Source organism: Tamandua tetradactyla, chromosome 1 (assembly GCF_023851605.1).
Source record: "Tamandua tetradactyla isolate mTamTet1 chromosome 1, mTamTet1.pri, whole genome shotgun sequence".
NCBI classification, from domain to species: Eukaryota; Metazoa; Chordata; class Mammalia; order Pilosa; family Myrmecophagidae; genus Tamandua; species Tamandua tetradactyla.
The window spans coordinates 88504403-88531001 of record NC_135327.1 but is presented as its reverse complement, the minus strand read 5'-3'; the positions used below and the strand labels follow the sequence as shown (position 1 = coordinate 88531001).

The window sequence follows — 26599 nt, the reverse complement described above, 5'->3', positions numbered from 1 at the left end:
CTTCACTGTGTGTACTGAGCAAGTCACAGCGCTATGTGTGCCCTTCACCTTCATCTATAAAGAGAGATAATAATACAAATCTCAACTGCAGGCTTTAAATTAGGTTAAAAGAGATAATATTGTGAAAGCCCTTTGTAAACAACATAAATAAAATAGTTATTCAGAGCAAGAACTTAAGTGGAAGAAAGTAAATGTCATAATTCAGTTTTTAACACCACTAATGTAGTGAGTGATATGTGCTTTAGGCACAACAGTGTAGTAGTTTCCATTTCTGTCCCTTAATAGTTGTGTGGGTTTCAGTGAGTTACATGATATTTTTGTGTCTCAATATCTTCATCTTCATTACAGCTCTCTTGTCAGAAATGTGATGTAAAACATGTAAATTCTTACAACTAGATCTGGAATGTGGTGAGCCCTTCAGAAATGCCTAAATGCTATATACTTACTGCCTCAGTGGTACTTCTAAGAATAATTAAACAGTCTGCTTTTATTACAATTTATTGTCAATATCTATGTAATGTATTTCCTCTGAATCTCTCAGAGTAGACAATGGAACTTTAGTAGAGGTGTCTGCTGCTTTTTGTGTTAAAGCATGAAAAATCCTGGTAGCATTTGGCTCTTAGCAAATGATCTGCTCCTCTATTTTTCATCTTCAACAATCCTGCTTCATTTGCATCGATCTATGGACAACTTATCACGTGTTGCTTTCATTACGGGACCCAATTGTCCTTCTGTGGCACTTGCCAATGAATTGGGAAGGTGGGAGACAAAACTTGTAAAGCTGATTCCTGAGGGGACCTGTTGATTCTGAAGCTTCTCAGTCCTCTCCACATGGAAGAGTGTGGCATGGCATGGCATCTTGCTTTCCAGCCAACGGTGGACATCTGTGTACATCTGAAGTAGAGGGCCCCATTCTACAAATTGTTGGACCAGATGAGCCGTTGTGACTGGACGTGGACACATGGGTGCAGACACACAGCTTTGTGTGTTTGCAACCAACTGTCTTGCCAACTCCTCAGAGTCTTTTCTCGTTGCTTCCAAGTGCTGTCTTGTAGTGTACTTATTTGAGTGAATTCATGTCTTAAAAGATGGAGTCCTCAAGTGCGAGAACCTTGTCATGGCCACCTCTGTAAGCTCCATGTCTTAGGGAGAGGTCTACAACCTTGGGACTTGGAGGGGAGTTAGACTGGAGTTTCCTGTTTATAGTTTGGTTGTGAGCGCTTGGGAGAGCTACCCCCAGAATGGAACTCCAAGTTCCAAAACACGATTCTCCCAGAGCGTTTGTGACAGAAGGTCAACTCCTCTCTAAAAGACATCCTAAATAATCATTACAAAAACGCTTTTTTTTTTGTCTTTTGAAGGGAATGTAATCACATTTGAAAATAGAACATCATACGAAAATTGAGACTTGCTTTTTTTGTGCAAAAGGGATCATTTCCTCTTATGGAAATATTCCACTGTCAAAAGCAGAAACGTAGGTGACAATGCAGGAGGTGCTGAGAGTGGACAATCCAGAGTTATCTTGCTTCCCCTTTCAAAAGTCACAATAAAAAATATCTCCCATTCCCTGTAGCTGGCATTTCCCAGCCATTTCCTCTCTTTTCCTCTCCCTTTCAATGAGGCTAACTCTGAAATCTTGACACAACTTTGATGTTTATATTAGGTTTTGGATGTTCCCTTGGCTTCTGGGAGCTGACTCTGTTGAAAATTATGTTTTTCTTTTAAGGACAAAGGCCTTATTGTATGCACATGTAGCATAAAGAGGTGTTTTTGTGTGTGTGTGTGTGTGTGTGTTTTTGATGTTAGGTAATGAGGAATACTAACCCAGATCTGCCAAATGGTGAGTTCAAAGGTCTGTAATCTGAATGGCAATTACAAGGCAGGTAACTCAACAAGGAAAAATAAGAGGGTGGGATGAGTGGCATTGACCATAGTGTGTCCCCAGAATGCCCTCTCTGATGACAAAAAATTGCCGTACAATAACTCTCTGGAGAGGACCTGCAACTTAAGTGTTTGTATCCCAGAGACACGGTGATGAGAATGTCAGCGATGAGAATGACGGTGATGACAAAAATAACGGAGGTAGCAGTCATCAACATTTTAACTTATAAAAGCACACATTTTCAAATTAACATGTAGTTTTGGTCAAATAAATAGATTTTGGTTGCGTGGTTTCTCATGACTGCTAATGTGGTAGGTGTAGCCGAGCATCTTATTTTTAGCTCCCGTGTGGCGGCCTCTCCGGGTGTGCTGGACCTCTCTGGGTATGCTGTGGGTGACCTCAGAAAAGCTGTTTCCAGGAGAGATGGTCCTTACCCCTGGGAAGGCATGAAAACCAGAAGACCCAAAGGGCTTGTACATTTCTTTGGGCCTCAGTGAGAGGCATTATTACTATCTTTACCATATTTTAAATTTTTTCTTTCTCTTTAAATGTTTTCTTTTTTTAAAAAAAAGTCATCTCTCAGGTTCCTCTTTGAGGCGAATCAAAAGATTGCAGCGTGATGCTAGGTTTCTTTAACCCTCTCACTGCATTTTCGTCTTTGCGCATATTTATTCTTAGAGCCTCTTAATAAAACATACTGAGGGACTCATTCTCTATTTTTTTTTCTAATTGGTTGGACTATTGGAGCCGAGGTATCAAAGTTGCTCCCTCTTGGCCCAGCGGCTGGGGGTTACACTGTGCCAATGGCACGTGAGGCTGCAGCTTCTGCCTTCAGCAAAGCCTCCCTGACCCTATTTGACTCTTTCTGGTTTTACCTTTCAGAAATTCACAAATTCTAGAGGCTCTCACAGCTTGTCTTGCTTTGTGGATTTATGGGACAAAACAGTAGCTTCAAGACCTTGGTTTGAACGTTAGCCACGTTTCTTGGTCTCAGTGGGACAATCTTTTTCTGAAATGAAAGGATAGGGAAGATTCATCAGGCATCCCTCCACTCGAGAGCTGCTATGCCAAAACAGTTAGGGTCCTGCCATGCACCTGTGTTTATGCTCCTTGTGGGGAATGGAGCTTATTAGAATTGAGATGTGGCAATTTCCTGTTTTTGAGGACATGTGCAGCAATGGTTCTGCTGCTCTGAGCCCCATCATCGCATAGGTGAACCCCTAGCACGGTAACGCAACTCAGAATTTGGAGAAGGGCTGATTGGCAGAGGAGGGTTCAGGAGCCTCTTTGTGTGTCTCAGTAGTTCCAGGGGTGGCCTCTGTTGGAGGAAATAGCCCTTCTGTCTTTCTGGGCTGGGCTGGAAATGCGTATTCCAGATGGTGGGGACTTCCTTTTCCACTGTGGGTGCATGTGCGTGTAGAGGAATGATTGGGATTTATTTAAAAATGTGAATAAAGAAGATAGCTTCTTGTAAACCATACACTGGGCAAGGGCAGAGAGAAAGTTGCTCAAAATATTTTATGACTTAGCTGGCTCTGCTGCAGAAGTATAGAGCTGCCAGGTTTGGGTGTTAAGTTGAACAATAAGAAATTTAAGATATTTGACTTTTTAGGACCATTAGAAACAACAGTTTCATATGGTTCAACCTCATATGTACTTTGAGCACCTTCAAACTTTTGCATTGGTGATATGCATCCTGACAGGCTATTGCAATGTATTTGACAGAGGGGTCCTTTAAATTCAGGGTGAACTCACGTTGGGTTCATAAAACAAAAATAAAACATGGTAATATAGTTTAAAATGCTAGCACATCTCAATCTGTCAATCCCCACCTCTGAATTAATGGGCTCTTCTGTTCATCCACAAGACCTCTCTGGAGGAAGGGTCAGTTCTTAGCTTAGTGCTGGGAGCATATGGTAGGTAGGCAGGAAATGTGGGAACCAAACTGTTGGACTGCAGTAGGAAAATGATTGATGGTCATTAAACTCGGCACATATTTATTGCACATTTATGTTAATAATGACCCGAGGCACTGCAAGATTGGAAAAAAAATGTCCTTACATGAAAAAGAGATTAAATTATGTCCCAGATAGTTTTGAAGTTAGATATTTTTTATTGCTTTTGAGTTCTTCGACAATTAATAGCTTATGCAAACTATAGATTCTTGGCTGGAGTATTTGATTAAACAGAACAAAATATTATTCCTTTACTGTGCTAAAGTATATATATATATATTATATTATGTATTATATAATTATATTTATTTATAGATGTAATAACATACTAAAATATATATAGACATATACATATGCATTTAACATAACACTTTCATAGTGGCTTTAGTTTGCAAACTACTTTTCTACCACCACACAGTATGAAGAAAAGTGTGAATGGGTGATTAACCAGTAATTATGATGTGGGAAGCCTAGAGAGTGGAGTTTTGAACACTGGTGGCAAAGGTGGACAATTGTGTTCTCATCACTTGCAGCCTCTCCCCTTCCCTCCTCCCTACACTTCAGTTTTGACGAGTTAGGGTGCGCTTTGACCTGAAATGCTGTCTTCTTCCACAGTTGTAGATCCTTACCAAGTCAGTGGCAAGAATTTTTGCCTTCAGTTTTTCCTGTTCTCCCCCCAGGGCCCTAGAAGTGGTGGTTCTCAGATTTTAATGTACGTAAGAATCACCAGAGAGCTTACTAAAAATTCCCCGGGAACTCCTCCAGAGATTCTGATTTGGTAGGTCTGGGACAGACCACAGAATCTCCATTTTTATTAAATTCTTCCAGTGATTTTTATCCAGGGGCCAATTTTTGAAAAAAAAAATTTTCCAACGGAAGCTTAATGAAAAGGGAAGTCTATATAAATATAACTATAAACAAAAATAAATAAATTCCCCAATGAAAGATCATGTTAAATAGTGGCTGGGTACAGTTCAGATTCTGTTATTGGTATAGAATTTTATAATAGGCAAACTCATTTATATTGCATTGCTTCTGTGGAGCTTTCAAACAGCTGTCTTGCACGCTGACCGTCTTTATTGAAGTGCTACTTTTTTCTCTTCCTCTACTAAACGTCTCTTCATCACCCAGTCAGAATTAATTACTTCGTTTTTGAAATCTTTAAGTTGGTTGCTTTTATTACAACACTTCCTCATGCCTCCTTGGATTTTTTTCGAATTATTTATATGTTTTCTCTCCACTGGACTTGCAAATTCTTCAGGGCAGGTATGGCGCCGCATTCTTCTACCACTTAAAGCATCTGGAACAGCACCTTTTAAATTTTAAACCTCAACAAATATTTTATGAATAAACTCTGTGTTCTTAAATTGGGGACAGTCTGAACTTCATTTTTCTTCAAAGCAATCCCATGACGTAGGATGATTTTTTGGGGAGGAACCCATTTTACAGTTGAGAAAACTAAGCCCAGAAAAGTAAAGCGGCACGATGAGAAAACACTGCAAATCAGGGAATGAGTTAGGACTACAATTGAAGTCCTAGAATCCTGTCCCATCCTGGGAGACTCTGCTGGGATATCTTTCATAAATGCTTCCTGACTTCAAGGGCTGAGAAAGCATCGCAAGGTGGCGTTTGGGAGAGAGCCAGGGAATAACTTCCCTGGGGATTATATGTTTAGCAGTCCGTTTTGGTAGAGTTCTGACTGGCGCCTTTGGGTGGGACAGGCTGACCCCCTGGGTTGCTGCCAGTCGTTTCATGGGATGGATTCCCACAGGGATACGCTCTGCTTCCTCTGGTCTCTGTGATGGGCAGCAGCTGCAGGATAGAGCTGATGTGACGTATGTTTGTTGCTTCTTCGGCATGAGCCAGCTAGATGTAGCAATTTGACAAAACAGCCTAGGTTTTATGACGGACCTGCTGGGAGCCAGCAACATCTGGAGGAAGCAGAGGAAGCAATGAGGAGTTGAGGGCAAGGTGAAGCAAGAATCAGAGATCCCCCACGACCCCATGCAGTCCCAGAACCTCCACGAAGAGCCATTTGCTTCGGTTAGCAACCTGTGTCCAGCAGGTGCCTTTCTTGTCCATATAGAAGCAATCTGGGACATTTTAATTCTCTTTATGCCATCCCCCTTCTGCCCACACCTTCCTCTCCCTGCTTAGGAAGAGCTTCAAAGTCAAACTGACCAGTTCTGATTCACCTTGTCTTCACATACTTCTGGTCACATTGCTAGACACTTTCTCATGCTTTTAATGAGAATCCTGTTTTGTTTTGTTTTTAATTTTAAATTAGTCTGGTGTTCCATTGTTCCAGGGTTTCACCTTTATCTTTTCCATCTTTATTATTTTTACTATGTTATTTTCATTCTCTGTTATTAACCTAGCATTTCCATGATGTCACTATTCCCCATGTTTTGTGTCTTGTTTGCTCAGTCTCAGTTTTGAATTCTTGGTTTCAGCCTGATTCTGCAGCATGCCCATGGAAGTTTCAGTGGGTGATCGTTCCACGGTGGCCAGGTTGTTGTTATGATAGTGTCCAGCTCTGAGCTCTGACCTAGTCAAGATGTAGACGATCTAATGGAAGCCAGAGGAGAGCTGCTTGTGATAATGATGAAGGGTCAAGAAAAGAATTGCTGGGAATACTAAAGGCTTTGCTTAGAGCAGGGTCAAGCACCCAGGTTGAGGGTTAGTAAATATTTTTCGCCTAATGATAACATGCAGATATAATTTAGCCCAGTGAAGAGAATGCCCAAGGGAAACTTTTAATAGCCTTCAAATACATGCAGAGGAAATATTAAAAGTTGCAACATGTCTTTAGCTTCAGTCCCTACATTGGGTTTTGCCTCTGTCTCTCACTTCCAGAGTGAGCCTCAAGCCAGTTGCAGAATCTTGGCTTCTCTGCCTCTTGGCCTGTGACTGAAGGCAGCTTCCTTAGACCTTTGGGTCCTACTTACTCTGCTGTAGATAAGCACGGTCCCAGCTTTGAGCTGTACTTGTGAAGATCAGAAATTAAACCCAGGCAGGGTCTGGTTCTGGTCAGCTCAGATTTGTGGCTTCAGGACATCATATAACTGAGAGAAAAAACTAAAATTGAGGGATTCCCTCTTTCCTTTCTTTCTGTTACCTTTAAGACTTTAATGTTCTCTCACTCCCACACCCGTCTTTAACTTTCATCTTGACTTTGGTCACTGGTCTCTGGTGGGTCTGAGCCTTCTTGGTTGGGGTCATTGGCCTAGAACTTTTCTCTGGCTTTTTCAGCTCTTGTCCTCAGTCAGAGTTGTCCTAATCCATTCACTCCGAGATGAGGTTTGGCAGGCACAGTGGTCATTTGTACCAACAGTAGCCAAGACAGCATCTCTTGCGAGCCTGAAATAGTGGGCAGCTGCAGAGTCTCATCCTGAGTTATCTTGTCTCCAGATGCCTGGTGCCAGTGGTAGGTGCTGAGAGAAGGTGACCTCTGGTGGCCACTGAATTAATGTAATAATCCCAGCCAGTGATCACAAACAGTTGTGCCCTTGTGTGCCCTTATACTCATATAGCTCTTTCAATTGCTCGCATGATGGATTTTTAAGAATTGTTCACTTGACTACTTTTTTTGGACCTGTTTTTTTGGCTCTTCCTTATCTTCTCTTTGAATATTACAGGGCCCTAGGATTCAGGACTTTTCCGAGGTGATTTTATACAGATCCAGAGTTTTAAAACCATCTACAAGTGACAGTCCCCAAATTTATGTCTGCAGACTTCTCACTCTTCAAGTCCAGATTCATATATCCAAACATCTACTCGGCATCTCCACATAGATGTCTACTAGGCATCCCAAACTTAAAATGATCTGGTTTCTCACCTCCCCAAACCTAACTCTCTCCAGCCAGTGCCAACTGCATTCCTCTGTTTTTTCAGACCTAAGGGGTCCTTGAGTCCTCTTTCTCACACATCCCATGTTTGATCCACTAGCTGATCTCGACAGTAAAACCTTGGAAATATATCTGATAATTTCTAAACTACTTCTGTTCCCTCTTTCGCCTTCAAACAATATATTCTTCAGTTTTCAACTGAATGACCAATTAAAAATATGCACCAAAATATTTCATTTATTTGCACAAAACCCTCCAAAGCTTCTTGTCTCTCAGAATGAAGTTTGAAGGGTCACCATGTCTATGTGTCCCTGTGGGATCTGGCTCCTGGTGATGTGTCCAGCCTAACCTCCCTGGGTACCTTCCCTGCTCACTCTGCACCGAGCATGAAGCTATAACCCTGGCTTCGTGCTACTCCTGCAGGATACAAACACCCTTTCAAACAGAGCTTTGATTTTTGCTGTTTCCTGTGCCTGGAACACACTGATCTGATACATTCACTCAGCTCTCTGGGCAAATCTTTCCTCATTAGAAGAGTCTTTTTCTGACCAATGCCCCTAATGGTTCCACATCTCATCCCTTGTCATTCTGTTCCCTTGTTCTGCTTCATTTTCCTCTGGCCCTCATCAATGCCCGTTACATCACCCACATCTTTATCTCTGCACGTCTTCCCTCCTAGAATGTCAGCTTTATGAGGGCAAGGACTCTCTTATTCATACTATCCTCCCAGTACAGTGCTGGATCCATTCAGTGTATAATGTTGGGGCATGTGTGCATGCAGTCGGTGTCTCATTGTTTTATTAAAAATAATTTAAATATATAGCTCATTCTGCTCCCCAAATATAAATTGCTAATTTCCCTTACTACTGTAATATCTGATTTTTCTGTAATGATATCTTCCTTTTTTTTAATAGTTTGCTTGTCATATTTAGTGGTAGGACAATTATATAAATAGACTGACTAAGAATGAAGATTTGTCTCCAGTGAAAAATAATAGAATCATAAAAATTTGTATAACAAGCGATGAATTATAAAATAAATTACTTCCTAGAGAAAATTATTTTTAAAACTAGATACTTATGCTTCAAAAGAAACTCCTTTAGTGCTGAAATTCCGGTGTTCTCCAACATCATGCTGCTAGCATGATGAATGGTTTTTAATTGTAAATTAAAATCCAGTATGTTGGTATTTTATTCTTCACTTATAGATAAAAGACTAACAGCGTATGTTAAATATCAATTTTATAAAACAGGAAGAAATGGCTCAAAATATACATCCCCTACTTGCCAATGATGTAGGTCAAACAAACCATCCCACTGCTCACCCACGTCGGACTGCACTGGAATGTCATTATCGGAAGAGATTCTTTTTGTGGGTTGTCAGATCCCAGGATGCTGAAATAAGTAGGTCAAATTCTGTCTCATTGAGACAATTGCATAATAAAACGTTTTAGGCTTACTGAGTGGCCCACATGGTGTCTGAAGAATCAAAGTGATTTGGAAGATCTCAGGAAGTTCGTGGCTCTGGAATGTGGTTGAAAGTGACCTTTCCCTCCTCTGGACCTGGAACAGTACTTTGTCCACCTCTTGGTGTAACGCGGGGGGTGCCTTTGTGCTCTGGCCCCGTCCCTTTTGGACTATAAGCTCTTCCAAAAGATGGACCTGATTCACATTTGCTATTCCCAGCAAGTCCTGCACAGTCCCTGCCTCAGAGCACAAAAATATTCATTAAACAGATTCATGGATTTTTTTTTTTTCTGTCAGATAGGTCTGAACTCTGCAGGGAAAAGTTTAACCTGTAAAAATTTCCAAATTGAGAGCCAAAATGTTACATTTTCTAACGGCCATTTGTTTTCTGTTGACATTTTTGTCTTGTTTTAAATTTTAAACCTTCTGAGAGCCTGTTTTATCCTCAGCTCTTTTTCAGCCAATTATCAAGGGCAATAATCATGGGTGATCTTTTTCTTTTTTAAAATGGGGGATGTGTTGTGAGTCTCTTATGCAACAGGTTTGTGTTAATGTTTCATGAATAATCGACCACTTTCATTTCTTTGTAGCCCTTAATCCCAGAAGGCAATTATATGCATAATTGGGATTTCTTAATTGTTTAATGAGTTTGAAAATGGAAACTAGTGGATTAAAATTACATTCTAAACCTATAAAATAAATCTGTGGCACCTCCAGTTCTTTCTGACATCTGCAAGTGGCCCTTGGGAAAGTCTTAGTGAAGAGAACACGCTGTTAATGTCCCTGGTGAATAAGTCAGGCCAACCCTAGCTCACAGGATTGCTTTCATATGGGCGATGCCATCTGAGGCTGATTTTTTTTCAGCTGCATGAATTTCCAGCCAGCCAGAAGTCTCCAGCCCAGCCTGTTCGCCTACCTGGTATTACTCAGGTTGCCTGGACAGCCTCTGCAGGTGGTACGAACGTTAATACAGCCCAGGAGCAGAGGTCTTTCCAGCACCTGATCACACCACACTTACCATTATTTGGAAGCAGATTGGCAGCTCTAAAGCTGGAAGGTCCCCTGTCCCAAGGGCGCCTTTGAGAGGCTCTGTGATTGCTGGTTGTCAGGGTCAGTTACGCAGATGCCTTTAAAAATGTCTCACTGGTGACCAGAAAGTTACTTTGTCAAAATGACAGATGGGCTGGAAGCAGCTCCTCTGTCCTGCTTATTCCCGTGATGTCAACTCTATTTACTTGCCCATTTCAGGTATTCGGGTGCATGGGCGTCCACAGGGCAACCTGTGAAAAGTTTTCTTTTTATCTGCCCCATGGCTTGTTGTTGACCTTACAAGAATGAGGGGCATTTGAGGACCCATTGAGGTCACTGTGGGTGCAAATCCTTAGCGGGGACACGTGCTGTCAACGAGAGCAGCTGCCCTGTAGGCTGGCTGTGGGAAGAAGGGGTTTGGTCACTACTGGTGTCCAAGACAGGACACGGATGGAATCTAAGACCCCCAGCTTCCATGTTTTGGACGTGTTTGCTGTCTTTAGGCAGAGAACCATCTGTGTGTGTAATTAAAAGAATCAGTGACGTTCTCCACTTTGTTTTGTAGTGGGAAAGCCCAGCTTATATCATGGTGGGTCAAGAAAGGAATGGCCAAAATAATATCTCCAAGTATCCTTTAACATCATGTCATAAGCTTTCCCACGAAAGTTACTCTAATTTCATTTATTTATTTTTTAACTCCTGCTAAGCTGTTCAGTAGACTCTGTGGCCACCAGAGATTAGAAAGCATGACTGGTCCTCCCGAGGCTTATGTCCCCGATGGTGGTTGGTGTTGGGCCCACAGAATAGGGTCCATCATCCTCTTGTTAATTCAAAGGAATTTACCAGAAAGGCATAAAATTGGTCTTAGAATTTCACCCCCACCCCCACTCCCTATACTTTTTTTAAAATTGCTTTTTTAGTCAGAGGCAGAAGCTGATTCATTATTCGGCACGTGCTGAGGGCGCCCCACAGTGTAAACTAACCAGAGGTGCTGGGAGAGGGAGCTGGGACCTCATACATGAAGCCACACTCTCGGCTGAGCTCTGCTCACCCCTGGTTATTTCACACCTTCTTCCCAGGCCACGGATCTGGTGGAGATATCTCTGGAACACTGACTCCATCCCATCTATTTGAGCCTGTCTTCCCATCGGGGGCGAGAGAAGGGTAGAATTAGAATTTGGGCAAAATAAAGGATGGATGCCAATATCTATTGCTCTCTGTTCACATACCTGGTCCTGTCTCCTGGCAGAGGGAGACACAGTCTTTCTTCTGGTTCTCCAGCCTTGCTTCTGGGCAGCTGAGGTTGGTGGCAAAGCTGAGTCTGGGAGGGTACACCGTGTTAAGTCTCCAGCTGGGTCCCGTTCAGTCCATTTTCAGTTACATTAACATGGTGTTGCCGGTAGACCCTTTGCTTCTATCATGTATAGTATAATAAAAAACAGGCAGTGCTACTTTCTTTGGGCTACTATTTTTTTATTTGGTGGTTATTTCTTTTGTGTTCTGCCATCTCTAATGTTTTGGTTCTCTTTCAAAATATGATTAAACAGAATGAGGAGCTGTTTGACACTGTCCTGTTTTAAATCAGAGCTGTGCTCGAGCAGCCGGGACATTCTAATGGCTTGTGTTTCTTTGTTCTGAGAGTTCCTTGAAACGGCCAAGAAAGAAAAAAAAGCCAGACCTAAACTCTTAAACAGAGTAGGACCCTAAACAATTCCTCCAACAAACTAAAGCCCCGTTAAAGAAAAATTGAACTGCTAGGTAACTTAAATATAAAAAGGGCCTCCTTATTAATCCCCCGTTGCTTCTGCTGGCACGTGTCATATTTTCAAGGTACAGTATCAGGAGAATACTGTCATTTAGTGATGTATTAGGGCAATATATCATCAGAACATCGCCTTTGTAGAGGATATGGGTACTAAAAGACACGATTCTGGCCAGACAGAACAGCAGGGGGTCTTACTTCTTTTCTCCACCCCCCTGCCTTTTTCTTTAATCTCCCTCTGTTTTGTGTTGCAGAGAAGTGAATTTCTTCATGGGATATGACTTGTTGCAAAATAATCGGGGGGCCCCAGCGGGCTTCATAAAGTCTTGTAAATGGCTGAGCTTCAAGGGCAGCTTTGTTCAGAGTTTGCACTGTTAGCTGGGCCGGAGGAGGCCGCGTTTGCCAGCATCCAGCCTCTGGGGTAAAGGCTCGCTGAGCCTAGACAAGAGGGAAAAAGGACAACACTCCCAGATGTAGTACAATGAATTTGCATGATGTTCTCGCAAGACATTTTAACATTAAGTCTCCAAAATTATGGCGGTAGATGCTGCAAGCCTCAGGGGAGTGTCCATTCTCCTGCTTGAGTCAAGAAAGAAACAGAGGTCTCTGAGGGTTCGGGTCGGGTTTTGCTTCATCTTGCAAATGACTGGGCACTCAGAGACGGAGACTTGTTTAGAGTTTTTAAGCTGGAGGTTTAATCAGTCTTTCTTAAAAGGTCCTATTTTTTACTCGTGTTAAAAATGAAACCATATCTCTCACCAAGGTTTATTACAGTCTGAAAATGGGGAGTGCTTAGCAAAGGCAAACATTCAAATTCTAAGCTGCAAGCACGAGGTGCCTGTCTCAGCCTCCACCAAACTGTAGGGAACAGTGTAAGTCACGGGCTTTGATATCAGAGACTTTTGGGTTGAACTCTGTCCTGGCTGGTTACGTGAACCTGGACAAGCCATTAACCTTTCCGTGCCACACTTTTCTTATCTATAAAATGGGAGTAAATCAGTGCCTTCCTCAGGTTTGCTGCAAAGGTTGAATGACATAATACCAAAAAAGTGTTCAGCAAATCTGACACATAGTAGATTTTCTATAAATGTCAGGTGCAATTATTCTTCATAGATCAGGAACCTGCCCAGAAGTCTATATACCACTTCACTGTTTGATTAGAGATGGCCTTGGTTAGGGAAGGGATTTGCAAAGGTATTGGAGGTCCAGTGGGGACACAGAAAAATCCCAAAGTACTTAAAAGTTGGAGGCACAGCATACAAAGGCTACCATCAACACCTCCCTCCTGTGTTGAACTCTCTCAGTTAGGGATGAGTGGAAGCCTGGAGAAGCCGTTCCTCTCAACTGGGGAGTTTGGGTCCTTTTCCCTTTCACCCTCACTTTTCCCAGCTTGGAAATGATTTTCTTAGTGTTTTGGGTTTTTTTTCTTTCTCCCTTTTTTTCTAGTCCCGTTTAGCTGAGAGATGTGACCCAGAGCCTCGTGCTTGGATACTTAGGCTTTGTGGCAGACCAGTTGCCTTTCATTTCTTTTCTGCTGGTGTTCTCTGTGCTAGAGTTATGAGGACCAATTGTATTATCAGTAACAGACAACAAGCTATCCAAAGCTTAATTAAAATAATAAATCATCAATCACATTTAATACTGCCATTGGCTCAAGACTGAGCCATCACGGTTTCCCCAATGATTATTTTCTAAAAGAGTAAGAACAGCTTTTGTCCAAAGGAGACAGGCTGGAGCAAGTACAAGCTTGCCTTGTTCCCTCCCGGAGTGCTTATGCTCACTTGCAAAGGATTTCCCTTGATTTTGTAGGTTCCTGAAAAGCAATCATTTTATTTTCATTTCCAATGATCGGCACCTCTGAGAAGCAATGGAATCAGCCCCCTTTGGGTTTTTGGATGTTGCCAAAACACTTTGTTCTTCAGCTTTCATCTACATCACTGCATTATGGAACTTTAGCGTACTGAAGCCAAGCCTGTTTGCTGAAGTCCCCACACATTCCCTCTCTGGCACCTTAAATGGGTTAATTTATAACAGGGCAGGCAACACAGCAGGAAGTCTCACTGGTCTGACCCAGGTGGCCTATCTTTTCAGAAAATTCCCGGACTAGCTCAACTAAGTATCAATCGATTCCTAAAATCCCAACAGTCATGTAGGATCTAACCTAATTCTTATATGATAAGCCTATAAATTTTAATGCTGTGCCTTAGGAACTCACTTTCCTGGCTGGCTCCTTAATCCAGGCCTGGGAACCAGATTCTCTTCCCAACTCCACTGCTAGCTAGTTCCTTGAAGGGCCTGAGACATTTAACCTCATTGTGCTCCGTTCCTCCACCTGCAAATCTTAAGAAATGTGCGAGGATTAATGAAATAACGTCTGCAGAGCTCTTCTGAAGAAAAATACTATGTAAACATGAAGTATTATTCTTCTGTTTATGAGAAGTTGCATATTATTGCTTACGAGGAATTGTGACCCATGTTCAAAAGTACGAATGAAATTCCCTTTGGCTCTTTTGGGGCTGGAATTGGGTTACGATGGGGTACTGCAAGGAAAGGTTGACCTCTTTGACTTCATGCCTGGGGATACTAGAAATTCCAGTGAGAATAGGTGCACTGATATTGTGTCTTCTTCCACTTTCTCCCTCCTCCGTATAAGAACGAGAAACTTTAGGAAGCTTGAAACAGGACATCCGTGATCCTAAAAGCAAATTCCTATGTGAGCAATTTTGTGACTCTCCACATGAGTTACTATTGTGTGTCTGCATTTCAAATAAGTTTCTAGCAGTAGGAATTAAAAAAAACTTTTTAAATTGTATAATATAACATATATACAAAGCAAAGAAAGAAGAAAAAGCAATAGTTTTCAAAGCGCTCTTCAACAAGTAGTTACAGGACAGATCCCAAAGTTTGTCATGGGCTACTTTGCTTTCGCTCAGATTTTTCCTTCTAGCTGCTCCAGAAATTTGAAGGTTAGAAAGGATAAATATTTTTTTTATCACCACAATTCACTTTCCCCCCTTTTTTGTGTGTGAAAAATAACATATGTACAAAAAAACAATTAATTTCAAAGCACAGCGCAACAATTAGTTGTAGAACAGATTTCACAGTTTAGTATGGGTTACAATTCCACAATTTTAGGTTCTTACTTCTTGTTGCTCTAAGTTACTAGAGACTAAAAGAAATATCAATATAATGATTCAGCAATCACACTCGTTTGTTAAACCCTCCCTTCTCTGTATAACTTCACTATCACCTTTGATCTTTCTCGCACTCTTTAAGGGTATTTGGGCGATAGTAATAGGAATTTGATTAAGGACGAAAGTGTCCTGTTGGTGCTTGCCAACCTCGATGGCTTTTGAGTCAAGGTGAAATCCTCTTCTGTGCTTCTCATTTGAATCCGCAGCGTCCGCTGTGACATTTGTGTGATCTGCTAATGTCCCATGTCTTGTTTCCCAAATGGATTGTAAGTTTCTGGAGAATAGGAACCTTGTGGGTTGGTTTCTTCCTCTCAACCACAGCGCTAAATATAATGACATCTGCACCAAGATTTTGCTTTTGCTGCTCTAGACCCGCCACTGCTGGGTAGCCGTCCCCTCACGGTAGCTGATAGTGAAAGGGAGAGCCCATTTGGGATTAAAGTGGGGCTACCCCCATGGATATTTGCATCTTGGTGGAGAATTCTTGAAGATGGCAAAAATCTATAATCTCCCTCCCGAAATGAGACTGCAGGGATTACGGGAAGCGGGGCATGCATACATCTAGGAAGAGAGGTGGGATAGAGGTTTTCTAATTTAGAAAGCGCTCTGCCTCAGTATTTATTTTCTCTTTTCTGATGATACTGCCTGGCCCATGTGCGTCATGGACATGTTGAATGTTGTTCATATGGGCAGAAATATATTGCAACTTCATGGGCTTTTTAATTTTTGAAAAAGGGATGTGGCATTTTGAATTTGCTAGTTCGCCAAATGACAGCTGTTTGCCTCCAAGGCAGACTTTGTTTTCATAAAAGATAGGGTTTGAAAAAAGACAATGCCTTCTTCTAGGGAAAGAAACCTATGGGGATTGCCACCTTTCTGATATGGCTAGTCAAATGGAGGGATCAGCAGGCAGGGGACCAGATATTTTAGTTTCCACTGTAATCTTGAGAGATTTGTGATGCTGTTTTGGAGCCTAAAAATACAATGTCTGCTGGCTGACATTTCTCCCTAACCACTGTCATCATATTAGCTGCTGTATTTGCTTCTCCAGAATTTTATTTTATGATTATTTTAAAATATAAATGAAAGGTCAGGTAATACTTTCCATATTCAATAACAGAATTGGTCCTGGAAGAATCTTTGAAAACACATCTTCAAGATATTGGCTTAAAATAGAACAAAGCTTTCTCAAAAACATTTTTTTTTCTGGTTGAGGAAAGAAAACAGGAAAATTTCACAATGGTGATTTGCTATCTTCTCAGTATCTCTCTCTCCTTCCCCTATCAGGGAGAGATCATTTCCCTCTACAAATGCTCCAGAGGCATTAGCTGGCCTCCTGGCTGCAATTCCTGAGGCCAGGGAACTCTCTTCTGCCATCTAGTGGCACAGCTCAGACACAGCAACCTGGCTGCCGGGAATCCTGTTTGAACTTGGCTATGGCTGGAGCTGTGGTTTGGCTCGCGTCTTCACACAGCTTTGTTGCCAGCCATGTAGATGTTTTTTTCTTTTTTATTCCCTATGCCCCTCTTTTATTTTTGCATGTTGGCACTTCATTTAACGCGCCTCCAGAGGCCGTGTGTTGGGTTTTGAGATATTTGGTCAATATTAGGGAATCTGTTGTTTTCTTTTTGGAAGGGAGGTAGATGTGCAGACAGACGCCTCTGACCACAGGTAAATCACTGGCTGGTGATCCTAGAAAGTGATAAACACGGAGACGTAGAGACTGAAAATGAAAGATACAGAGGTGTTCACCACCCTTATTCCCTGGATCGGTTGCTGATTCTTTGGAGGGTTCTTAACTATTCCTTGAATGCATGTTTTGCCACCACTTCTTCTGTTTAGATCTGGGGAGACTTAACACTCAAGTTAGAATCTTGGGGGAAAATCTGCCTGAGGATGCCGATCTGGCTTTCACGGGAGTTACAGTCACAGAGCCCTGTCGATACAGTCACAGAGCCCTGTCGATACCCAAAGTGAGACAGCATCCCTGGTTACCCGGAGCAGAGCAGGCTCTCCGATTGACATGCAGCTCATTTGGAGTTGCTCTGCTCTTGTTACAGGACTCTTTTCAGATGCAGGGAGCCACGCCAAATGCCAGGCTCTCCTCGGGGCCTCAGGGCAGCGACGCTGTTTTCTTCTTGTCTGTATCCTGAATGCCTGGGAAGCAGCAAAGAGCAGGATTTAAATGCATGGTGGCTTCGGAGTCAGACAGACCCGCTCCTTGTGTGATCCTGGGCAAGTTTCTTAACATGGGTTCCTCATCTGCAAAATGAGGATGATGTGGAGTTTTCATGTGAAATAATTGTATATAAACTTCTTAGCAAAAGAAGCCCGGCCTACAGGAAGCATTTAACAAGCGTGAGCCAGTTTCAGAAGTTTCTTGAATGAAAAATGAACCGAATGAGCTGCAACCAGAGGATGCTGGATACCAGGACAGCATCCCCGGCACATGGTTTTGCCTGTGCCACCTTCTCACCTGGGCCGCTGGCTCCAGGATAAATGTTTTTGTCTCGAGGCAGAATCAGGCAAAGCAAAGTGAGTGGCCTTAATTAACCTGTGTTGGAATTTACTATGTAGCTACTGGACTTAATTAGCCTCTCACCATCATTCTCTGAGGTTTCTATTTCTTTCTTTGAGGGCACAGGATCCTCAAAGAAGGCAGGCACCCTATATCTACACCAAGCGGACAGCAGTGAAATGATCAGATGTGGCTGTTCTGCAGCAAAATGACCCTTGGTAGAATATAAAGAAACACAGGGTGTAATCAGAAGGAGGACAAACCCACTAAACCTACAGCTAAGGTTTAGGTTTGTTCTGTGTGTGTGTGTGCGTATACAAAAAAAAAAAAAAAATTCCAGATGTGAATCCACAGACCATCTGGTTGGAATAACTTTTGTGCTGGATTGTAATTACAAGTTATTTATTATGAATCTCGGGTTCCTGTTAGGGATTTTGACTGACTCCCAGATTTCTAATTCAGCAAAGAGTTCTTACATTTAAGAGAATGTGTCTCTTCATATTTATCAGATTCCAAACTGTGATTTTGCACCCACTCTGGCTACCCTCAGAGCTGTGAACTCCCTGTGGTTGCGAGTTCTTTGGTTCAGAGACGAGTGGTACATGGGGAGTGGGTCTTTCCTAAGGTAGCAGCCAGGTTTGCTGAATGCGTTAACCAAATGAGTTCAGCTGAGCTAAGAGAAGCTCCACTTGTGAGTGTGAATTCACTTCCCAGATGTCCTGGGGTGGGGGAAGTAGGTATCAAAATATGCTGTTTGCAAAGTGAAATCACTGTTAATACTGTTAAGCAGCAAGTCTGCTTGACGGTTATTCTTGCTTGATTACTTTGGTGGAGGTGGTAATTTCTTAAAAATATACCTCTTAAATTACAGCTGTGACCACGTACTAAGGTATTACAAGACCAAAGACTATGTAGTATCTTTATAATCTAAAATCAGTGTGAAAATCCATCTGAGGGCCGTGGTGCAGAGTTAGCCTTGATGATTGTGAAGAAGAGAAGGGGAGAGAAGGAGCCTTGGAGGGCTTGAAGCTAAAATACCTGGGGTCAGACTAGGCCTTCTGGTTAGTAAGGGACTGTGGACAAGTTCCATAGCCCATCCCAGCCTCACTGGGGACAAGGATACTTCCCATACAGCAGCCATTCTCAACCCTGGCTGTATATTGAAGAGTTTAAAATACCTGCACATGCCTGATCCCTGCCTCACCCATCAGACAGAGCTTCAGGCAGTGGAGACCAGCATCAGTATTTGTTAGGAACTTCACGGGGGGCTTGGAGTTGCAACTAAGAGGGAGAACCACTTTTCTCCTAAGATTTTAAGGACTAAATGAAGTTAGCTCCATGAGGGCAGGGTGCGTGCTACATAGCAGATTCTGAAAAGGTAAAACAAATAAATAAACAAATAAGTGAATGGATTATTCAGGTCATCCACACACCCCTATCGGGCAGTGGTATCCAATACATGAAAAAGCAAAACGTCAGCAAACAACAGCCTTGTAGGTGTGGGGTACAGGTGTCTGGAGCTGTTGATGCCCGAGCTCTCTGGGTGGCTGGGCAGTCCTGGGAAAGCCTTGCCCATTACTCAGTTTATTGCGTTCCCTTCAGGGTTCCTTTCATAGATTACGATTATCCTTCTCTTCATGTGTCTTCAGTGGACAAGTTTGGGCAGCACTAGCCATGACAGGCTCATTAATACCCAAGCCAGAGTCGGCCTTGCAAAACCTTTGGAAAAGGTGGCAGGTCAGTGAAATAACAAGACAGATCTAGAAATAGAGCTGCTGGGAAAGTGAGGAGCCCAGGTCAAGGCCCAAGCCTCTGCAGGCCTTTTGTAATTCACCCTGGGTGGTTGGGTCAGGCAGTTGGAGGAGGTGGTGTCTGAGATTGTCAGAGGTTTCCAATCATTTGAAGGGGGCATGACAACCTGGTTTCATTTCAGAGTAGGGCCGTGGGAGCATCTTGTTGGGCTCTGGAACGCCCAGGGAATTTGAGGGCAGCACAGAAGGTGGTGTATTTTGTTTTGAAACTGCCCTGGGGCTGGACTTTGGTGTGTGACTTGGCTCGGACCCACCCTGTAATTCCCAACACACACGCACACACCTCTCCTTGGATCTGGAACAGACTTGGGGAGATCTGCTGGAGGCTTCTGACCCGGAGGTGCCCTGTATCTTTGTGAATCTTCCCAAGGTCACTGTCAGGGCTGAATTAGGATTTCTCCTGGACATAGTCCAGAAGGGGAACTAGCAGGTCCATCCCAGTGTGAGCAGAGCTGCTCTGACCCTCCTTTCTGCCCTCCACCCTAACCAGTCAATGGAGGTGGTAGTACCAGCCTTGACGCATGGTAGCATGTGGGCATGCTGTGAAGCTCTGCAATCTCAGAAAAGGTATCTACCATCTCTGAACAGCAGCTTTCCTGTTTATAAAGCAGGGAGGATGGTAATCCTTATCTCATGAAATAAGAACGAAAGCAGCAGCTCCCAACATCTAGTAGACACTTGTTAAAGCTCAAATCTTGTTGAAGTTTTAGAATGTGATATTTTTCTGGTTCATCTGCGTACAATCTGTATCCAAACAGTCATATACATCATGTTTGTATCTTAGCTAAGACATTTTAACAGCTAACATTTCAGGATAAAACTAAAGATGCAATGCTCACCACACTTTCATTAGCATAAGTGCTAATATAATGCAGCTGTCCCGCGGCTATAAAACACTGACGACTGTGTCTCTACTTGGCGTGTGGAATATTATTTTTTCTCTTACTGAGCCGATTCAATACTCAACTTTGTCATTATTTGAGTTGGAACTTTAGATTGCTGCATTTTAATGCACTTCACTATTAAGGATTGCTGGACGGCCGTGTGCAAATATTTTTGTTCTCACGATGCAGGCCTGGCCCAGGTAGCCCAATGGGCAGAAATATGATTTGCACAAATATTATCATTTCTATAGTGTGTACTAAAAGGAAACTTTAGAACAGAGAAGGAGAAAGCATGGCCTTAGCATTGGGTTATCTAGGTTAAGCTGGCTTTTAAGGGAGGGACCTTTCAGCCCCCCTTGTCTGCAAAAAGTCCTGCGTTCCCAGATGGTTATTTCAGTTCCAGGAAAAGCAAAATTCTGTGTGCTATCACAGGGTTTTCTTGCCAAGTTGAAGGCTGGGGAGGGAGAGGGAAGCTAGGAAAACCTTGGCCTTGGGTCGGGGTTCTGGTGATTCTTGTTCAGTGTACTTTAAATGTCTCTTGTCTCTTTTTGCCTAGAACAAGGAAGTAACCTGTAAGAGGGAGAAGTGCCCAGTACTGTCCCGGGACTGTGCCCTGGCTGTCAAGCAGAGGGGAGCCTGTTGCGAGCGCTGCAAAGGTGATTTACGGTTTGGCCGCTTTCTCTCTTGGCTGTTGCTTCAGGCATTTTTATTTCCCTTGTTGGGAAGAATGCCGGGGTGCATGAGCGTGTGGGAGTGTCATAAGGGGGCCATCCTGGTGGAAGGTAGCAAATATGGTGAGCATCTGCAGAGTTGGTTTATTTTCTCAGGCAAACTGTTAAAATGTCTTGCAGTAGGAAGCTGCAAGGGTAGGAATTCTCGCCTGCCATGTGGGAGACCCAGGTTCAATTTCCAGCCCATGCACTTCCCCCCCAAAAGAACATATCATGGAGTAGATTGACCACGATGCCTGTGCATGTTTGCACATGCACACAAACGTATTTTGTCAAGGGCTTTCAACACTCACTTATTTTAGATTTCCCGCTCCTTCTACACCCCACCCCCACCCCGCCACGGGAATCGGAACGCCTGAATTTTATCAATTTGGTCCCAATTAAGTGTTTCTTTCCTTCTGAATTGAAGCATCTCTAAACCCTCCTCACTCCAACCTCCTTTACATCGCCCTCCAGCTGTGAGCTCCTGCTCCCCTCCTCTTGCCCCGGGGATGTCTTAGCCCCGGTCTTTCCTCCCAACCTGAGCAGGTGCTCCCTGTGCTCAAGGCCACCCAGGTCCTGTTCACCGCTTCCGCCTGGAGACTTTCACAGCACAAGACATCCGCGGGATCTTCAGTGACCTGCTTTCCCCTCATTGTCTCACTTGTGTTGGGTAAATGGTCAGCCCCCTGAGGGCAGGGGCCAGGAGGCACTTTGACTGCAGGTAGTGGGAGCACAGGCGAGGCAGGGTGAGCCCTGTGGGTCGAGGTGTGGGCCCCAGCGTCCTGCTGCCAGGCGAGAATCGGATGTTAGCCCCGGAGCAGGTGGAGACATGAAACCTCTCTCTGCCGTAGTTCCCTCCCCTGTAAAATAAGGATAGCGATTATGTTGGAGGGGATTAAGTGGGAAGATCCACTCAAAGGCTGAACACAGTGCCTGGTGTGTAAACCCATCTCTCAACGAGTACGTGATGCCCTTGACTATGAAAACACACATCCTGAAATCTTTCAGAGCAGGAGCGAATGGGCTGGGACGATATTTTGCCCAATCTTCTGGATCAACCATTTATTTCCTACGTCTTTCCTACAGAGTTCATAGTCAAATATTTTACCAATATGACTTCTGAGAGCAATTGGTGCAAGGTATGAAATGATAACTTTTTAAGAATTCCCCAAGTGAACGGTGAAATCAAGTAATTAAAATTAAAAACACATTCCTGGGCTAAAGTTACTGGTGTTTCACCATAAAGAACCACCTCTATTTCGTTCTTTAATTTTTTTACATCATTCATTTATTGTCTTTGTCTTTCTCAGATTAGCAAGTCTCCCTCCCCAGGGAGAGGTCAGTTGGATAACTAGGTTGGAAACAGAATGTGTCAAGAACATGTGCTGGCGGGTCTCGGTTCCTTTCCCCAGCACCAGTAGTACAGAAGGGGACATCCTGCTGACGTATGTGCAACCTTTCCCCTTCGCATTGTTTCCCTGTCTGACCTACATGATGTCACATTTACCCCGGGCTAATTTATCCTGCTGTTTTGTCCTTTATCATCACCCCTTCCTCCAATTATCCTAATCTTCCAAGGGAAAAGAGACACCCGAGATAAATACTTTTCCTAAGCATCCTTTTTAAACTTAAGAAGATAAATTCCTTCAAATTAAACTGGATCCAAGAATAAAACTGTGAGTTCAGCGTTCTGTGTTGTCTTTCTGATAGTGAGGTGTAGGCCTTTGCAGAAAGGTTCTAGAATCCCGACTTGCCCTGGGGTGGACCTTTGCGAGAGAGACTCCAGAACAGATTCGGCATTTTAGGGGCTTTCAGGTGGAGGTTAACGATGCACTCCTTATTTCCTCTTTCTACCCCATAGTATATTGCTGGTCTCTGGGTTTTCGGAGATACAGTTGTATTCGCGCTTAGGTACTGGAGACTAGCAGTATGCGGGTTTGTTTATGCTTTTCTCATTACAACAGTAATCTATGCTTCTAGTAAAACTTTGAAAGATAGTCTTAAACTGTGGAAAAGCAGAAAACAAATTACTCATAATCCCGCCACTCAGAAGCAACAATTGTTAGTATTTGATCTATTTCCATATTTTTTTCCTCATGTAAAAGTATGTACCTAATTGATATATTGCTACTCATATTGTAGCATTTATGTGTTTTTTTTTATATTTGGGCATAACATCTTTTCAAATTCTTTGGAAATTTTTTTTCTTTTTTAATGAATAGTAAGATTCTGTTGTAGGAATGTACCTACAACATTCATTTGGTCATCTGTTCACTTTGGGACATTTGGGTTGTATACTGGATTTTAGCATTGGGTGTGGATAAAGACAAAAAGCTGAAACCAAACAGCTTTGGGCAATGAAGGAATAAAGACTGAAAAGTTAGCATTAAGAGGTGTGTTAACTGGTTGTAGAGTAGATCTCAGTGTAACCCAGAGACCTGAAGAATCTGCATAAACCCTTCCTTTTATCCCTTGTCCCACACAAGGAGAGAAAAGACCTACAACAGATCATTTATTTGTAGCAGAAATTGTGAGTCAACACCAGCAGCTGTGCTTCAGATAACTTCTCTTCCAACAAGCGTCCTCCACACCAACCTTATTATTTTTTTTTTTCACTTTTCTCACTTACTCAGAGTGATTCAGTGAGAAATCATTTTAACACACAAGATGCTGACAATGCTTTATTTTAGAACAGAATGATGTCTAGGCCAGGTTGTCTCAGGGTCAAAAAATTTTAATCAGATTAGGGAATAATGGGCAATGAATTTTTCCTAACAAAGGAGTGGAGCCTCTAATTTTTTGGTATCAATTAACACATTGCCATGGGTAATTGGAGTTGTTAAAGCACCCTGGGTTGTGAGTTGTGAATCACTAGGCTGATTTTGAGAACTTTACCGCCCTCTATCATCTTCATGGAATTGCCACAGGGACTTATCTTTCTCCAGGGCTGGGTATTGGGTTTGCTGTTTATGTTTGTCATTTAGTCCTCATGACAGAGAGGTGGTTTCTCTCTCGCTTTTGACACATGAGGACACTGTGAAGTGAGGTCGTTCATTTGTCAAGGTGTTGCGACCCAAAGATCAGCCAGAGGATGTCCATGTCCTGAAGGAGCTTAGTCACCTGGGGCACAGAGAGCAATGCCATCCGGCAGGAAAGTTCTCTATGGAAGGTCCTGCAGAGTGCAGAGGGAAAGGGAAGGTGGGCAGCCCATGGGCTGGGTCTCCAGAAGAGGCATCTCACTTTTAAGGATGTCGGTGTTAACTACATCCAAAGAGGGCTGTTCAGGGGAAGGCTCCTGGATGAAGGCCACAGCACACACGAGACATGGAATTCTCCTTAGACATTGCTGCTTATACTCAGCCTGTAGAACTTGTTAAAAAGAATATTCCTGGGCTTTACTCCACACCTGTTGGCTCAGGAAGAGTCTAGAATGAGTTTTTATTTGCTGTTGATTGTTTGAGGGAGGCTAGAAGGGTCAGACAAAAACATAACAGAATCCTACCATGACTTCTTATTTTACTCTCATATATTTTGCTATTGAGAAAGAAGTGGTAAGTAAGACTGCTTGGATATATGAGTTAGAAAGGTTGCATGTGTGTATGTGTGTGTGTGTGTGTGTTTGTGTGCATGCATCTTGTTTCCTGTTTGCTTTATTCAGATGGCTCATATTTTCCATTCATTCATTCATTCAGTCATCAAGCATTTACTGAACTATGTGCCAGGCATTTCTGAGATGGCACTGCTCTCCCAGTTGCTCTTAACTTTCAGAATAGTCTTTAAAACCAAAAAGTAAGTGACCATAATCTATGATTAATTCCTCTCAAATCAGCGAAATTTTGAGATTATTTTTATGCTAATAATGGCTATAAATTAGTATCCAAATAGCCTAACAACAGAACAAAAAGATTAATCTAATTTTTTTAAAAACTCAATATTGTTTAATGAAAACAAATGAGATCATAGGGAGTTAAACAGGCAGTTTTGGCAGCTCTTCTGTATTTACTTGGACTGAGAATCACCCTTTAATTTGGAGTTCTTTCATGAACAATAATGTATTTGTTATCTGAATATATGTTTGTTATTAGTGGATCATAAATGAATAAGTTTTGTTTCAAACACTTATAAGTTGAGTTCTATCTTCATTCATCATGTAGAACATGGAATATTAATTGTCCACAATACTTAGGTGAAAAAAATAGAAGAAATAATCTTTTATTTAAGTAGGGTTTATTTTTCACAATCTTCTATTGTCTTTGATTTCTCTGTGCTTTGTCTTGTTTTCCTATGAGCTATGATCCCATGGGATGCATTTTTTAATAGTTTTAATTTCTTACATTTGATTTTGAAAATATTTCATGATGTCTTGTTAAATGAAAGGACGCAAACATATGAACACATAAATATCAGCACACTGATTTCCAAAATCAAGCCCATACCCTAGGTTCTGATATACAGGAATTAGAAAGCAAAACATGCATAGGGCGTTTTAAGGGGATTGGGATCATTTGTACAGACCAATAACTGACCAAAGTAGAAGTGGGATACAAGTAATGGGAATATGTTGAGCCCTCTGCATTACAGGCTGCCTTTCATGCAGTGCAAGGTCGTGAACGAGGTGAACTTTCTCAGGGCTGCTCGGAGGACGACCTGGTGGATAACTGCGCCTTTCAGACCACTGCTACGTGGCTGCTCTGCAGAGAAGCAGCCAGTTACCAAACACAGGAATGAGCATTAAAAAAAAAATTCTTATTTGAAAATAATCATACTGCTTGTGTTGACAGAATAAATTGTCCCATTGTTTAAATGTTATAAGACAGAAAGTCTGAGTTAGCCTTGTGCCAGTCTGATTGTTTGCTTCTTACCAAACTTCTTTTGGCAATCAAAACCGTGCACCGTCTGCAACCCAAACGAAAGAGTGGCTCTTTCTTCGATCTCCATTTTCCTTTCTTTTAGACAACATGACCAAATTCTTTTGTAGCTATTATATGTGATTGAACTGGACGCAGTTTGACTTCCCACATAAGGAATGACTTGCCTTTAACTTAGTGCATTATCAGTTACTTATGCAATAGTGTGAATGAGTTTTAGAGAATATTTTGGAAGAAAATACAAATCCCACCTCAGATTTTCATAGATATTGTTTTATTCAGCCATGAGATGGTGTTTACTATTATCCTGATTTAACAGATGGGGATGTGGATGCTGAGGAAGTTGTGATTTTTTTTAAGATCTCTAAATGTCTGAGAGGTCGAGGGGGCTCAGACTCAGTTCCAACTCCAAATTCTGGTTTCTTTTTCCTTATATCACACTGCCTGTGAGAAAAGAAGAGAGCAGAGAGAACAGGAGAGATCTGAGGGCTGCAGAGATGAAGAAGAGAGAGGAATGCCAGCATCGTTTTCTTTGGGTAGTCCTTCCTTCATCCATGGTGTTTTATAGCATGGGTGGGTCTACAATTGCAAAGGACAGACGTGGGCAGAGAAGATTTGTGGAGATGATTGAAAACAATATGTGGATTAGGAGGTGGTGGGTTTTCTTAC

At 42.4% G+C, this 26599-nt stretch overlaps 1 protein-coding gene across 3 annotated transcripts in view; it reads left to right on the top strand.

Moving 5' to 3' along the window:
* BMPER (BMP binding endothelial regulator) overlaps positions 1–26599 on the top strand; it is a 272048-nt gene that overhangs the window by 10144 nt on the left and 235305 nt on the right. For all 3 annotated transcript variants that reach the window (XM_077120076.1, XM_077120061.1, XM_077120067.1), the window contains exon 3: positions 20906–21005. In XM_077120076.1, coding sequence (XP_076976191.1) covers positions 20906–21005 — 100 coding nt within the window. The remainder of the gene's footprint in view (positions 1–20905; positions 21006–26599) is intronic.